Source organism: Vigna umbellata, chromosome 9 (genome assembly GCF_029865625.1).
Source record: "Vigna umbellata cultivar VRB3 chromosome 9, Vumbellata_1.0, whole genome shotgun sequence".
Lineage (NCBI taxonomy): Eukaryota > Viridiplantae > Streptophyta > Magnoliopsida > Fabales > Fabaceae > Vigna > Vigna umbellata.
Genome location: NC_142173.1, coordinates 47,326,770 through 47,342,500, shown reverse-complemented (window position 1 = coordinate 47,342,500; position 15,731 = coordinate 47,326,770). Strand labels below are relative to the sequence as shown.

The following is a 15,731-nucleotide window of genomic DNA, read 5'->3' as shown; positions in this document are numbered from 1 at the left end:
ATTAACTCACAATTGATCTGGAGAAGTCGTAATCGGTTACAAGAGTGCTGTAACCGGTTACAGCTGCATGAACAAATATAAAGTAGAGGAATAATCGGTTACAAGAGTGGTGTAACCGGTTACAGCTGCATGACGATGAACATTTTGGTAATCTTTAATTTTTACCAATTAAACTAATTTTTAAAATTTATCACATCAATCAAATCCTACACTAATTCTCACAAACTTTATTTCCAAATCCACTCTCAATTATTCACAAATCCACTCAAAAAAACAACTAAAAAATTACTCTCAAATTCACACATGCATTCAAATCATCTCCACAAATTATCTGTTCCAAATACACCGAAAAAACAAAGCCTAAATATATGCTTCAGCTAAAAAATTGAACCTTATTTAACGGCCTAGAATTTTGCAGAGGCCAAATTGCCGTAAAAAATGGAAAAAGTTGGAAGTCTCACTGTACGTGCAGAAGTAGGCAACCACGGTAACAGGAATAAATTTTCAGGACCAGCTGGAATCTGATAATGGTAGATCTTGAAAACAAATTTCTTATAAAATAATTGTACAAAAAATATAAAGTATTATCTTTCAAACAAATTTAAGAAACATAATTATTTTTTTCTTCTAAGTTACATCATATCTTACAAAAGAATTTGCATGCAATGAAAATTTGTAGGTTTAAGTTATAATCTTTCTGGTACAAAATAAAAAATAGAAGAATAGAAAATGAGTTTTTTTTTTATATAAAAACAACTACTTTATTTTATGAAAAAGCAATTAGTAAATGAAAGATATCAATAATGATTAAAATAAATCATAAACATTGATTTAGCAAAAACAAAAACTTAAAGTGTAATATTAAAATAATTTTTTCTATAAAATGAATATAAGATTACTTTCCATTAAAAGTATACCATATACTTAATACTTAGCTGATTACTCACCATTACTAATAATTTAAAAAATTAGTTTTTTTTACTGGAAGATAGTCAAATTTTGATTTCAAAATATCAATCTCAATTCTCTTTAAACAAAAATATTATAAGTCAAATCGTCATATTTATACGTGATTTTGGATCGAAGTCGTCGAAACATATCATGATTTCTGTATTAGTTAAATTCTACGTGGTGAATATCTAATTTGATTGATGTTAATTACACTTAATTAGAAGAAATCCATGACTTCACTTAAAGCCACGATATATTAAGCAAAGACACCCTGAATTTTGAAGATAAATTAAAAGGTCCGAATGTGCATGAACGGAACAAATGTTTGGGATAAAATTATAGCAAATTTTAACTAAATTTATTAGAACATGCTAAAGCAAAAGTTAAAAACTGAAAAAAAAATCAATCCTCTATATTTAAATCTAATCTTGGAGATGCTCTTGTTAAACACTACCAGCATAGAATCCTATATATGCTGTTAAATTCAATCCTCTTTGTTCTTTATTCTTGATTTACCTCAAGAAAATTATTAAATTCAGCCTGCTTTTTTGAAACTTCAGTTCCCCATGCCTCACGAAACATCTGTCCAAAAACAAATATACCAACAACAATATGTCTGCTCAAAGAAAAAAAATGTACAACCAATAAATAACAAAATTAATTACATAAAACAAAAAAATAAAGTAAAACAAGACACTGAAATCGTAATAGGAGATGAATCAAAAGTTGTCACAAGAAATAATTTTACTTCAAAATCAATTACATCAAAATCGTTATAATCAATAAAGACTTCAATTCAAAATTCAATTACACTAATGCCATAAAAAACATAAAAAATAACTATTTCAGTTAATAATCAATTATAGGAAAATATGACGAGTTTAAAAATAAATTTCATTGAAATTGTTACTTGGTAGTACAAGTTTTACTATGATATTCTCTTACAAAAATTTAATCAAAGTTGTCATAGAAAACGATGATCTTTTCTTATTAAATATAATTAGTGTTAATTAAATCACTTGCTAACAACATAGACTTTAACATGTATAGAAATCGTCTCCCCAAAGTCGTTCATGATCATAATAACTTTTTCAAAACAAAATACAACACAACTTGATTCAAGTAATTCTTTTTAAAAGAATTTAGATTAATAATTTTAAAATCAAATTGACTCCTAAAAAACAAAAAAAAAACCACATTAGGTTAGAAAAAAGACTCACTTTAAGAAATATTATAAAAATTGTATTAGAAACCTCTACAAAAGTATATGTATAATAAGTATTAAAATATTTTTGGGCCATGTCCCATTATGGCCTAAAGAAGTTCATCCCTATTTCTGACACACTTCCTTTCATATTAAGTTTTGACAGTATTTTTCAAAAGTTGGCATTTTAATAACTTGTGTATGAATAACAACTACTTTACTTAATGTTAACCATTTTTAGAAAAACATATATATTGCTTATTTTATCGACCATATTTGACTATAATTAATGAGTGAGGATGAGTTCGAGAGGAAAATTACAGATTTCTTGAAACTCTTTCACTAGCTATTCCATAAATACATATATGTTAATTCAAGTTCGTGTATATGTATCAGACATTTCTTCCTCATCTTGTGTGCTATCTTTCAAATAATATATCATATAACTATTTCTTTCATCAATTTCAAGATAGAATAACTTCTAAAGGGCGTAATCTTGAGATTTCTTATGATTTACACAAGACTAAAAGACCAAAGAAAGTCGAAGCTTTGAGCCTAGAAGAGTCACTTGAGGCAGCAAAGGTTGAAAACAAAAAGTGGGTGGTGGAGCATCAGCTGCAAGCCTAGCTCTCATTTTACTGAGATTCTTTTTCACTGTTCTTCTCTCACACTCCAAAACAAAAAAGATAAAAGAACATCGTATTTATTAGTTCTGGTTTTCCTGAAAAAACACAACTGTCATGGAAAGTAGCATGGTTATTCAGAGAGTATTTATTTGATAACAGACCTTTATGATGAGTTTTCTACAGTTTTATAATGTTTATTTGTCCACAAAATTTGATGTAGAAATGTAGGGTCAGAAGAGAATGGATTAATGCTGTCTCTTGAGAACCTGTCAACGGTGGTCGATTTGTAAGTGCCAGCAAAGAAAGGGACGCTCCTCGTGGTCGATTTGTAAAGAATTATGTTGTATGTTTCAGTGGTCACACACTTGAAAAACAACATGAATGATGTCATTTCTACATATCTGTAAATTTTCTGTGAATTGGGAAGTTATATAGTAGTTTCTATTCAACTCTACATTTCACAAAAGCGAAACTCGTACTTTTATATTTGTTTTCTCGATAAATCTACCATATGAAAAAATAAAAGATTTATGGAGATGCAGGGGATCGAACCCTGTACCTCTCGCATGCAAAGCGAGCGCTCTACCATTTGAGCTACATCCCCTTTTGAAAAGATATTTAGCAATACAAGTTTTATCTAAATTATATAACCAAAATTGATTCTAAAAAAATTTGATTTTGTTATTATGAATAAATATTATTTTATTAAAGTGAGGTGAAAGTAATAAAATGATATATGAGTAGTAACAAAAGCTAATGTAAATTTTAATTAATTCTTAATATGTCACTTTATTAATATATTCTAATTTTGAATGTTGTTTTCTAATTCCATATTTTACTAATATATTATAATTTTGAATGTTTTGTTCTAATTTCATTTTTTATTAATCACGTTTTTTTATTAATTTCATTTTTTTATTAATTTCACTCTCTAGTAATTAATCAATGGATTTTTGTAGGACTTCAATAATTTTTATGTGTATATATATAAGTATTGAACCTTATTCTACTCTTTGAAGAATGAGTTTGGAGATTTAAAATAATTCAATATTAAAAACGAGTAAGGTGCAACGAGCAAAAGATTATGGTCGATACTAATATAATCAGACAAAGAATTGAATATAGTACTAGTGAAACTATTGATTTCATTTGATACGAAAATTGAAAGTAATTGTGTTGGGATGAATGTTGTTATTATAGTTTAAATATAAACAATGATACTTAGATTATTTACATCAATCATAAATGACTAATCTGAAAATAAAAATGAAAATAATAATAAAAATTATAATCATCTAAATCTCTTTTCTCACATTTATAATAATACAAAATAATAAAATTTACTATAATGTAGCGATACAATAAGCAAACCTACAATATTTATATTTAATCATTTTTAACTTAATTTAAGTTAAAAACTCATACTCAAGTAATATATAATAAGAATCAAGAAAATAGCTTAAAATTATATAATATATACAAAGATAAATGATAGATAACATATTTCACTAAACGATACAGTTCAAGATTATTAGTGTATTCAATAAAATAATCTATTTTTTATTAATAAATTATTGATAAACTACTATTTATTTATTTTACATACAAATATTTGTCTTTGATTTAAGATACTCTAGTTTTTAGTAGAATACTCTTCTTTAAAGATCTTTTTACAATTATCACACTGTTAAATTAAGAAAAATCAATCCTTCCAGTAGTTTTATATTACTAGAAAGAAAGTATATATCCTAACAACTATAATGTCTCAAATTAGTAGAATCATATTTAAATTTTATATTAAATAAAGGCAAATACACACAACAAAAATTGAGTAAGCTAGAAATCATTTTAAACTTACAAATTTTAAATAAATAAAAAAGTAGTACAACAATTTATTAAAAACCAACCACATATATTTTCATCAATTATATTAATTATAGACATAATTTCTAAAAGGACTTATGTATTGACTGATACATGACAGGATGATAACGAGTCGGGTACGACATGAATAATATCTATCCACAATCCGACCCGTAAAATTAAATCTGACCTACAACCGTCCGCTATTCGCACGGGTACCTACTTAAAAGATATTCGCGAACACTTTAAAACCTACTTTAAAACCTATGCTAGAAAAATTTTAAAAAATATATTTTATATATTTCTAAAATAAAATTACAAAAATATATATAATATAATATAAACTGAATTAAATATAAATTAAAATTTAATTTTAATTAAATTAATCAAATAAAATATAAATTAATTTAATTTGTAATTAAATTTAATTTTAAAAATTTTAAATTAAATTAAATTATTATTATTTTTTATGAGTAACATATATCTGCCGGTTATCCAACCGGTTTAATATGTGAATTAGATAGTATAATACCCGAATAATATAATGCTCATACTTGACCTGGTTTTAAAAACCCGTAAAACATTTTTCATCCCTAATACCTATAGACTCATAATAAATTTTATATCTTATTAGTTCAGCTATTACCGACACTATAAGCATGAATTTCACTCGATTTTCCTAACTAATCATTTTCAAACTCATGATATTATTCCCATTAAGGAATTGTAACACCCAAAATATGAATTCAAAAACTTTAAGTCATTACCTAATAACATCAATACTCAATCTCACACATATCTTTATAGAATAAATTTAAAAGCTATTACAATACCTTAATATTGTATTTGAAATTATGTTTCAATCCCCACAGACATCGTCCTCCTCAGTAATGGATTATAGTCAGGAAAAGTGTCTTGCTAAATTGTTTGTTCACCAACAACGGTATGCACGTTCACCATTAAAAGTGACAAAATGCACATATCACTGGCGGACCTCTAATTTCTTAACTTTCTGCCCATGATTTTACATACTATTATCGGGAAAACAAGACAGTGCCGAATTCGAAAACAATGGAAATTATCATAGTATAATTTATGAAACAGACTAGTATTAAATCTCACGATCTTAGAACACAGATTCTAGCCACAGCAACAAAATCTTTCATAACTTGCTACGCCGGCAGTCAAAAAAAGGCTAAAAAGTAACTAATGCAAGCAAAAGATCCACATATATTAATTGAAGAACATAGACCAAAACAAAAATCTGCAAATATAGTTTCCACAAGCTGGTCAACGATTGGCCTTGGCAACTCTCTCAATTTCATCTTTTTTCTTGATAGCGTAACTGAAAAGGAATATTGAATTCAGTTAAACGCCAGCAAAATTGGAAAAAGAATAATTGGCGTGGAGAAGATAAAAACAATCAGACTCCACAATGTAATTTGAGAAGTATTACCTGTTGGATGACCCTTTGGCTGCATTAATAAGTTCATCAGCCAAACATTCTGCAATAGTTTTGATATTTCTGAATGCAGCTTCCCGTGCACCAGTTGTTAAAAGATAGATAGCCTGATTAACTCGGCGAAGGGGTGAGATATCCACAGCCTGTCTCCTTACAACTCCAGCAGAACCAATTCTAGTTGCATCTTCACGGGGACCACTAGATAAATTAAACACAATAAAAGAAAGTCAGACATATTCCTCGTATTCTAAAGTTAATTTAAGTTGGATTCAAGACAATGCCCATCAAGAATTACATATTGTAATGAAGTCTCCATAGCTAATTACAATGCCCATCAAGAATTACATATTGGTAACATACACACACACACATATAAGTTCATTTGAGGCTGACAGTTTACAGTCCAAAAAGAGTACCCACAATACAATATTCAATGTTTGTGCATCATGTCCACCATAAACAAATTGATCCAGAAACATATAAAACTTCGTATCCTACCGCTTTGTTTACATGATAATAGCTTGAGCAACCCATAATCCAACACGACATAATCAAGCAAATACAGCAACTACCAAATGCACACACAGGTGACTAACCATTTTTTTTAACAGACGATTATCACATGAACAAAACCAACACTAATTCTATTTGAAGTAATTACCTAGAATTATTAGATAGAACTAATGCAAAAGTGTCATCATACAGGCTATCAAAACAATTAAGAAATAAACAATAATTGTGTCATTCACCATCTATGACTTAAACTAACACGCTCTGATCCTCCGGAAGGGAATTTCCTTCCAGAAAGTTATAGTATTCAATCAACAATATCTAATTAAAAATGACTAAAAATAGACGAATGTGCATAAAACACGGAGAATGGTCAGATAGAGCTAATACAAAATGCCATCATTCAGGCAATCAAACCAATAGGGAAATCAATCATCATCATTCCATCCTCCAGATTACGTTCGAGTAAACGAGTAGCTTCCGGTGTATACTCTAAATCAAGGTTCAAATCCATAAAAGGAAATAAAACACAAATATGAGGACTAAAATTTTCTTTATCGATATAGCTACCTAACTTACAACTATATCAATCTAAAATCAATAAAAGGAATAATATCCTAATCCACACTACAATCATGAAAGAATACAAAAGCAATACCTGTTAATGACAGCATCAACAATAACCTGAATGGGGTTCAGGTCAGTCAACAAATGAATAATTTCCATAGCATGCTTGATGATCCTAACAGCCATGAGTTTCTTGCCATTGTTTCTGCCGTGCATCATGAGAGAGTTGGTGAGCCTCTCAACAATGGGGCACTGGGCCTTCCTGAACCGCTTCACAGAGTACCTACCAGCAGTGTGAGGAACATAGGTGGCATGCTTGGATGCCACCACTCCAATGTAATCGGCCAGAGAAATGTCATTAACCTAATATAACCCAAACAAAAATCTCATTCAGCAACCCAAAATCAGATTTTTCAAAACATAATATCATTAACAAGTACCCAACCCTAAACAGAGAATTGATATTAATTTCGTGAAAACAGAACCTGAACATCATCGAAGCTCCAGCGGTTGAAAAGCTTGACATCGATCTGGGAGGGATCTGCCACAACACCAGCTTCGTGAACGTCGGCCATGACTGCATACAGGATAGGACGTTAGAATTAGGGATAACAAGAAAAGCAAAAACGAAAAAGAGGAACAGAATGAAACATAACAGAAGAAAATACACGAAGAGATGCGGAAGAGTTGAAAACCTAATCGATTGTGAGAGGTATCTGACGAATGAAAGAAGAAAACAATGTTTGAATGAAAGATTAAAATGAGAGTGAAACCTGAAACTGATTGAGAGAAAGAGGAGGCTAGGGTAGCCGCTTTTGCTTGTATCTCAGAAAGAAGCACAACTCAAAACCCTACTTGCTGGCATTTATATGTCCACCCAGTATTAAGCTAAAATTTCAACCTACTTCTGTTTATCTTTTTATTAATAAAAATTGTAAATTAAAATTTTACATATTTAAATGTATTGAGTGGAAATCTGTGATATAATAAATTTTAAAATAAAATCATATTCTAATTCTACTAAGCCATTTTTTCATCAAATTAAAAGAATATAATTTTAAAAATATATACAATTTAATAATCTTATTATTTGTATAAATTTACTATTTTTAATGAGTAATTAATTAAAAAATACAATTTATAAATACATAATATATATTTAAAAAATTGTTTAACTATTTTGATTTAAAAAAATATTTAATTAATTATTTGATCAAATAAACAAATAAAATAAAAATTATTTATTACATAGTAAAAATGTCTAACAGAATTTAAGACCAAAAGAAAATTATTAAGTCGTTTATCGCTTTATATAAGATATAAATAATACATTTAAAATTATATTTTTAAAACTAACTTAATATTGTTAATGCATAGAAGTAACATAAGATTATTTTAAGGTGATTTAAAAAAAATCAACCCTTTTGAATTTGGGTATCAACCATAAATGAAGAATTTGTTGAAAATATGTTTACATAATATTATATATATATATATATATATATCATGACAGATAGATAAATTATGTTTTTTGTCTCTTAAAAAATTAAAAATAATACATTAAAACTATTTTTATCATTTTAATCCTTGTAAAAATGTAAACATGTTTTTATGTTATTAATCATATTAATGATAGTAGAAGAAAATTAGGAAATTTGTGGGTGAATATTGTATTGAAGGGCCCTTTTTTATGTTTGTCTAGTAGCAGAATATTTTCATATCCCACAGTTATTATTTCTATATAAATCATGAAAATGAGTAATAATGACTTGTTTGGTGGATAAAATAAAACTTTTAAAATTATTTATATAAGTTTTATTGAAAAGGTAGTTGTACTTGTACCGTTTTGGTTTTGTCAGATTTGATCTAATACTATCAAAGTAAACAGACTTAGGCCCTGTTCTCTTGGGTGGATTTGAGGGAATGGATTTGAGGGGATTTGAGAGGATTTGAAGATAATTTTTTTTATCGTTTTTTTGAGCAAATTTGGAGGTAAATGAGAGTGAATTTAAAAATAATTTTTTTTAATATGTCATGTCAATACAATTCTATACTAATTCTCACAAATTTTATTTTCAAATTCACTCTATTTACCTCCAAATTCGCTCAAAAAAACGATAAAAAAAATTATTTTCAAATCCTCTCAAATCCCCTCAAATCCATTCCCTCAAATCCACTCAAGAGAACAGGGCCTTAAGAATTGAGTCTAAGTTTTATATAAAAAATAATAATTTAATTAGAAAATTTTACAATATATGAGACATTTTAGGAAAAAAAATTAAAAGAAAACATATATTTTATTATTATCTTTACGTGCTATCAATCCAAAATCTATAGATATAAGAATTGAAATTAAGTCTTATATAAGTTTTTTTTATTTAATTAATCAATTTTGTAAGCTTGGAGATATTTTATCGAGAATTAAATGAGTTTATATTTTATTATTATCTTTATATTTTACAACTGAAATTTTATCTTCTTATATATATAGAAGATACATAATATATATATATATATATATATATATATATATATATATATATATATATATATATATATATATATTATCATACATTATATATTATCTGTGTGCATTATACAATTTTAAGTAAATACATTTTGTCTTATAAGAAATGATACATCTAGGTATTGTGATGTTGCTTAAAGAATAAAAGAGAATTTAATGTATGTATGAACACATTTTTCTAGTCCAAGTTACTTAGATGCAAGGAAAACATTCAAGTGAGTTTGAAATTGTTCATTGGTCAAAACTAGATTTGTAATGACTCTTTTCATCATTTCATCCTTTGAATAATAGAAAAAAACGAAGAGCCTCTATTTTCAACTTCTAAAATGTTGTCAAACTTTTTTATGTGCTCTAATAGTTTTGCAAGAACAATGTTGTGTTCATAAAAAAGAAAGTTTATACATGGTAAACATAGAAAGATGTTACCCTTGATTAGAGGGCAATTATGTGATATTTTTATCACACTTTATATTGGTGACAATCTTAACCAATAATTTTAGGAGATTTAAAATAATACACTCAAAATTTATATATTTAAATATTATTACTAATATAATAAAAATGAGTACAAAATTTATTTTACCTATAACTATAAAAGAAATAACATATATCTAAAAGATTTTACTTCCTTCAAATTCCTTAACTCATCAATAACGAAATCAAAAATAAAATTTTTAGCAATTTATTTTTTAATGTAAATAACATATTGTTAACAAGAAATTCGTCTTTTATTTTATTCTGCAATTTGTTTTGATAATCTTCATAACAGAAAATGATTTTACTGTTGTAGTTGTATAAATACAAAGAGTTAGAATAAGATGAATTATATGATCAATTAAGTAAAAATTGTCATTAACTTTCTTATTCTTGCCAAAGATTGTCATAGTTAAAGAATGGTTGATAAATTCTTCAAATCTGGATGGTTAGGAGCATCAACAAAAAAAATGTTGAAGTTGAAATTTTAAACTAATATTTTCTTGCTTACTAAAATTTAAAGAATAAATTTTGTCCACAGTAGGGCATATAAATCAATGTTAAAAGCTTTATAATCATCTTAGAAATCAAATTACTTGAGTTAAAAATTTCATTGATTGCTCACTAAACTAACATTTTAATTTTTGTAGTTGTTTATCTATTATAACAAAATATATATCTACCCTAAACTGTGCTAAGAAATATCAATGTTATATTCACAAAAAAATATCACACCTTTCAATAAATTTTGCCAACCATCCTTTCTCAAAATTTGAAGTGGAAGAAACCAATTACATATCATTTACCTTGATATTATTTCTACAAAGCTTGACAAAGACAAATTCTCATAATCTCTTTCATCATGTGTAAAATCAATTTGATGAAGTCAAATGAAGACAAAATATTATTGCAACATCAACATTATAACTTTGAGAATAAGTTGATCTATTAATACAAATGGAATAAAAATGTGAGTTCCAGCGAGTATCATCAACTCATTTTAAAGTGCCAATTTGGTTTATTCCTTTACCAATTTCAAGTTCATCCATTTAGAATAATTCAATTATTTCATCTAATTGAGCAACTTGTAACTTATAATGACGTTTACTAGAGAAAGATATAACATTTACAATAAAAGTCAAATTTGAAAAAGTTTATAACTAGAATAACCTCCCTTTAAGCTACTAAAACAAGTATGAACAAAACAATGCACACAGTAAGCATAAAGATGATTGTTAATAATTAATGCTTGAAATCCATTTCATTCTCCCCTTGTATAATTACTATCAACATACCCTTAACCGCGAATATTGGAAACATCAAAATTACACTTAAAAATAACAACACTAGTGTAAAATAGACTTTTTATAGCTATTGTTTATACCGGTTCAAATTTATCAGGTATAAAAAGTAATGTAATGGCAATATCGTAAATAAGATAAATTCTTTTACACCGATTATATTGAAAATCGGTATAAAAAATATCTCTACACCGGTTAGAATAAAAATAGGTATAAAAGTTCATTTTTTATACCGACTAGAACTTTAAACCGGAATGGAATATTTAATATTTTACCCGCGTTTTCCCTCTTCACTTCCTCTCCCTGCTTCTTCACTTTCACGCTGCACTCCTTCTCCTTTGCTTCTAAATCGCCAAATCAATCGTGAAAACCCTCATCCTACTGGACTGCGACTTCTCTCTTTTGCTATATTTGGGAGGTTAGGGTTCCGCGACTCATCTAGAAGCGATTGATGCTGAAATTGCGGCCATTCTCGATGAGGCTCGAACATCATACGCCACCCACAACCGAAAGCTCATGTCACTCCTCCGAGCCAAATCCTCTTCTTCGGTCTTCTTTTCCGCCTTCACCAGAACCATAACTCCTCTCATTGATTTCCAGAGGCACCTTGCCTCTGTTGAACGCGTCGTCTCCTTCGTCTATGCCCTTGCTGCCTCCGCCTCCGACGAGTTCCTCGATTGCTTCCTCAAGTTCCTCCTAGCTGCCGCTACGACATCCAACAAAACAGCCAGATTCCGAGCGTGCCAGATCGTCTTCGAGGTAACTGATTCTCACAGTTTCCAAGCACTATTTAATTGAGTTTTCTGAACATTACTGAATTTTATATATATCAGTCACTGAAGGGATAGTTTTATGAAGTCTGATACTGAGGTGAAAAATGCTTACAATTTCAAGATTTATGATTGCACGGAAGATTGTTAAAATTAGAGCTAATATCTCGGATTTGTTGAATTTTAGATAATATTGCGGCTTCTAGATGACGCAGAAGTGAGCAATGAGATATGGGATTAGGTGATTGAGTGGATGATGGTGAGGGTACGAGACAAGATCCCTGTGGTGCGTAGTTTTCCCCTCATGTCATTAGCTAATGAGTGTGCCAAATGTCATGGACTAAAAATTGGGAAGGCAGTTGATGATGATGATGATGTGGGGAACTACTTTGTGATTGCAATGGTGTTTCCTGCTAGTAAGGTTTGTCCTGTTACTATTTTTTTTTGAGGATTCAGCACCTTCTTCTGTATCAAAGTTTCCTAATGCTAGTGGTTTGTCTTCTCCACAATTTGAGGATTCCGCATCTAGTGTGCCAAATCAGAAGAGTCAATCACTGATTTCATCTGATGTCAGCTTAGCAGTAAGTGATGAAAGTTCTAAGCAGTCACTTGAGACATGGGCAACTTCATGGTTATATTCTTGATATTTACTTTTAGGGAATCTTGTCAGTATTCCAATGTTTTCAGAGTGTTTTTTCCAAGTGATATGAGCTAAGAAGCTGCCAGTTGCCAAATCTGGTCATTATCCACCAAATGGGGTGGTGAAATCAATAGCTCCAAAATCTAACTCCAAAGAGTTTTCATCATTTGCCCTGCACATTCAAGAGTTTTCTGGTAAGCCTAAAGAAAATATGTAAGTATTTCTACCAAAACTCATGTATTAATATTCTCTGTCCTTTGCATTATTGGCTAAATGATAAATTTCTATGAACATTAAATTTGCATGTTATCTTAGTCTTGGGACACATGGCCACAAATAAAAACAAGAAAGAAAGGATAATTAGTATTCGTCACTTTGGCCCTGATGAGTAGAACATAGGCTAGATTCTTTTTTGTGGTGTTTTTAGAAATCATTGTAACTCTCAGATCTTTCTAATTTGGATGCAACTCGGTTCTTTTCAGCTTTATACTTGCAACAACTCAATCTGTCATATAGGATAAGGAATCTGAACTACATGTTTGACAGATTTTTGTGGAATATGTTTCATTGTTCTGCATATGAGAAACTGCCCCTTTCTCTTGCATAGTTTGGTCAAGTTTGGAAAAATTTTCATAGTGATTATTGATTGATACTAACCTACTGTTACTAACAAATATCATCGATTTGGCATTAAAATGTTCAATTTAAATTCACTGACTTATTTGTTATTCGAAGAGAACAGTAAGACATTTATAAGAAACTAACTGTTGTTGTTGGAAAACTTAATGAGCTATAGATTTCCATTTTAGAATCTCACTTTTATAATAAGAGTTATGTTTTAAGGTTTGCAATTGGATATCCTATGATTAAACCAAATTCCAGTGTTTCTGTACCATCTGCACCATTTTGTTTGAAGTTGAAAGATGGTGAAAAACTGTGACAGATTAAAATTGGATTGATAGAAGTTTGGTGATTATTGTGTCTGCTTCAAGTGGAATAAGGTGAGTCAAACTTGGAAATCTTATGAACATAAACTGTTTTAGAAAATGAAATAAAGAAATCCAAATGGGAAATTAAAAAGTTGGTTAAAAAGACAGGCAAGTTGGGTGGTTCTCAAAGTGTAGGGCAGAGTGCAATATGTTCTGGTGTTTTTCGATATTGTTGCAGAATCAGATCACTAGGATATAAAATAATGCAATAGGATATTCAACACTACATAATGCAAACATTGACATCCTTAAGATAATGAAAGCCCAAGGAATGAGCTTTAAGGAATTAAATAAGAGAAGATAGGATATTAAATGATGGATAATATGAAGTAAAGATCTCTCAATAATGAATTTGAATTTTTTTTATTGAGTTTTTAATGTTATTTTTCTAGTCTGTCATAGAATTAAATTGGTATATGTTAATTTTAATAGGGATAATATAGAAAATCAGTAAAGAATCTTGACTCGTCAATAATATTATGTAGTTATGATATTTTTATTTTCAAATTTTTTATAACTTTTTATAATTGAATGATGCAATTCTTTTTAATATTCTTAATTAATTGATTTTTTCTACTAAACAAGTTAAACTTATTCGTTTAAAAGGGTGCGAATTGGTTGGAAGAGTCTTATAAATAAGGATAAAGGGAATAATTTACTATTAATTGATATTATAAATCTATTTACATAAAAATATAGTAAATGTAGTTGAGATTCCTAACATCACCGACTTGATTTTTGTACCATACAAAGAGTAGTAAATAGGTTCCTAACATGATTATTTGAATGCACCTTCAGGTTTAAAAAAAACAAATTGGTAACTTATTATTAAGCCATTAATATTATAATTAAAATATTAAGCCATTAATATTATAATTTGACTCAAAGTATTCATTGTGTAGATATTTGATGACACATTTCCAATGGAGCAACATGTCATAAAGGATGTTCGGGAGCAGTGCACTGCATTTTTTTAACCATTTGTAAATGATTAGATGTTTCAATATTACATTTTGAATTTACGAACTATTTTTATGTGTAACTATATTAAGTAACTATGTTAGGTAAATATATTTAGGAACTTTGTTAGGTAAATATTACATTTTGATGTGTTAGTAATTGAAATAATATTGATTATTTTACTCGTTATTGATTATTTAAACTGTATTATGGGATTAAATTTTATGCAGGTCTGAATATGGATAGTAGTATATACAAATAAAATATTTTTAAAAAAATGTCACTTTTTACACTGGTTAAATATATATCAGATATAAAAAGTCTTGTTTTTTCACACCGGTTATAGTACCAGTATAAAAGTGAGATTTTTATACCTATTATAGCATCAGCAAGTATAAAAAAAAGTTTTTTTCTCTGGTGTAAATATCAGATTTTTATACCTATTATAAACAGAATAGGCATAAAAGTAAAACTTTCTACACCGGTTCTAGAGTAGGTATAAAAAATCGAAAACTTTCTATATCCCCTGTTTCTATACCTACCCAAAAATAGGTATAAAAAGCCTTTTTTAAGAGGTATAAAAAACCTTTTTTGCACTAGTGCAAACTTAATTCCTTTTTTAAGACGATGGTTATTGTTGTTGGGAAACAACCGTATTTGTTCCCTCCTCTGCTAACCCAAAATGAACACTATGCGGAAGCCTAAAAATAGTTGTGTATGCGTAGGGAAAAATAACACCGAAAATTTTAATGTGGAAAATCCTGTCGAAAAAAACCACGAGACCTAGTCCAGAAAATTATCTCCACTATGAAAGTAAGATTACAGTGTTTCTCTCACTCTCTGAGGATCTCTCAATAAATCTCACCCTCTCGGATGGTATACAAAAG

General features: G+C 28.6%; 1 protein-coding gene and 3 non-coding genes across 5 annotated transcripts; all 4 read right to left on the bottom strand.

Annotated features, from left to right (window-relative positions):
- Positions 1–3,312: 3,312 nt before the first annotated feature.
- TRNAA-UGC (transfer RNA alanine (anticodon UGC)) lies at positions 3,313–3,385 on the bottom strand. The gene has a single exon. It is a non-coding gene; the product is annotated as a tRNA-Ala (tRNA).
- A 2,320-nt stretch (positions 3,386–5,705) lies between these two features.
- On the bottom strand, positions 5,706–8,088 carry LOC124837828 (small ribosomal subunit protein uS7). 2 transcript variants are annotated; one of them, XM_047313288.2, is made up of 5 exons: positions 7,957–8,088; positions 7,669–7,760; positions 7,275–7,546; positions 6,101–6,304; positions 5,706–5,989 (listed from the first exon to the last, which is right to left on the bottom strand). In XM_047313288.2, the coding sequence occupies exons 2-5, from the start codon at positions 7,756–7,758 to the stop codon at positions 5,935–5,937; spliced, it is 621 nt and encodes a 206-aa protein (XP_047169244.2). In that variant the 5' UTR covers positions 7,759–7,760; positions 7,957–8,088; the 3' UTR covers positions 5,706–5,934. The 2 variants fall into 2 exon arrangements, with proteins under 2 accessions (XP_047169244.2, XP_087955834.1); XM_088099708.1 differs by having other exon boundaries at positions 7,879–8,009.
- Positions 6,771–6,853, bottom strand: LOC124837832 (small nucleolar RNA Z102/R77). Its single transcript, XR_007028772.1, has one exon. It is a non-coding gene; the product is annotated as a small nucleolar RNA Z102/R77 (small nucleolar RNA).
- On the bottom strand, positions 6,984–7,065 carry LOC124837831 (small nucleolar RNA Z102/R77). Its single transcript, XR_007028771.1, has one exon. It is a non-coding gene; the product is annotated as a small nucleolar RNA Z102/R77 (small nucleolar RNA).
- Positions 8,089–15,731: the final 7,643 nt, after the last annotated feature.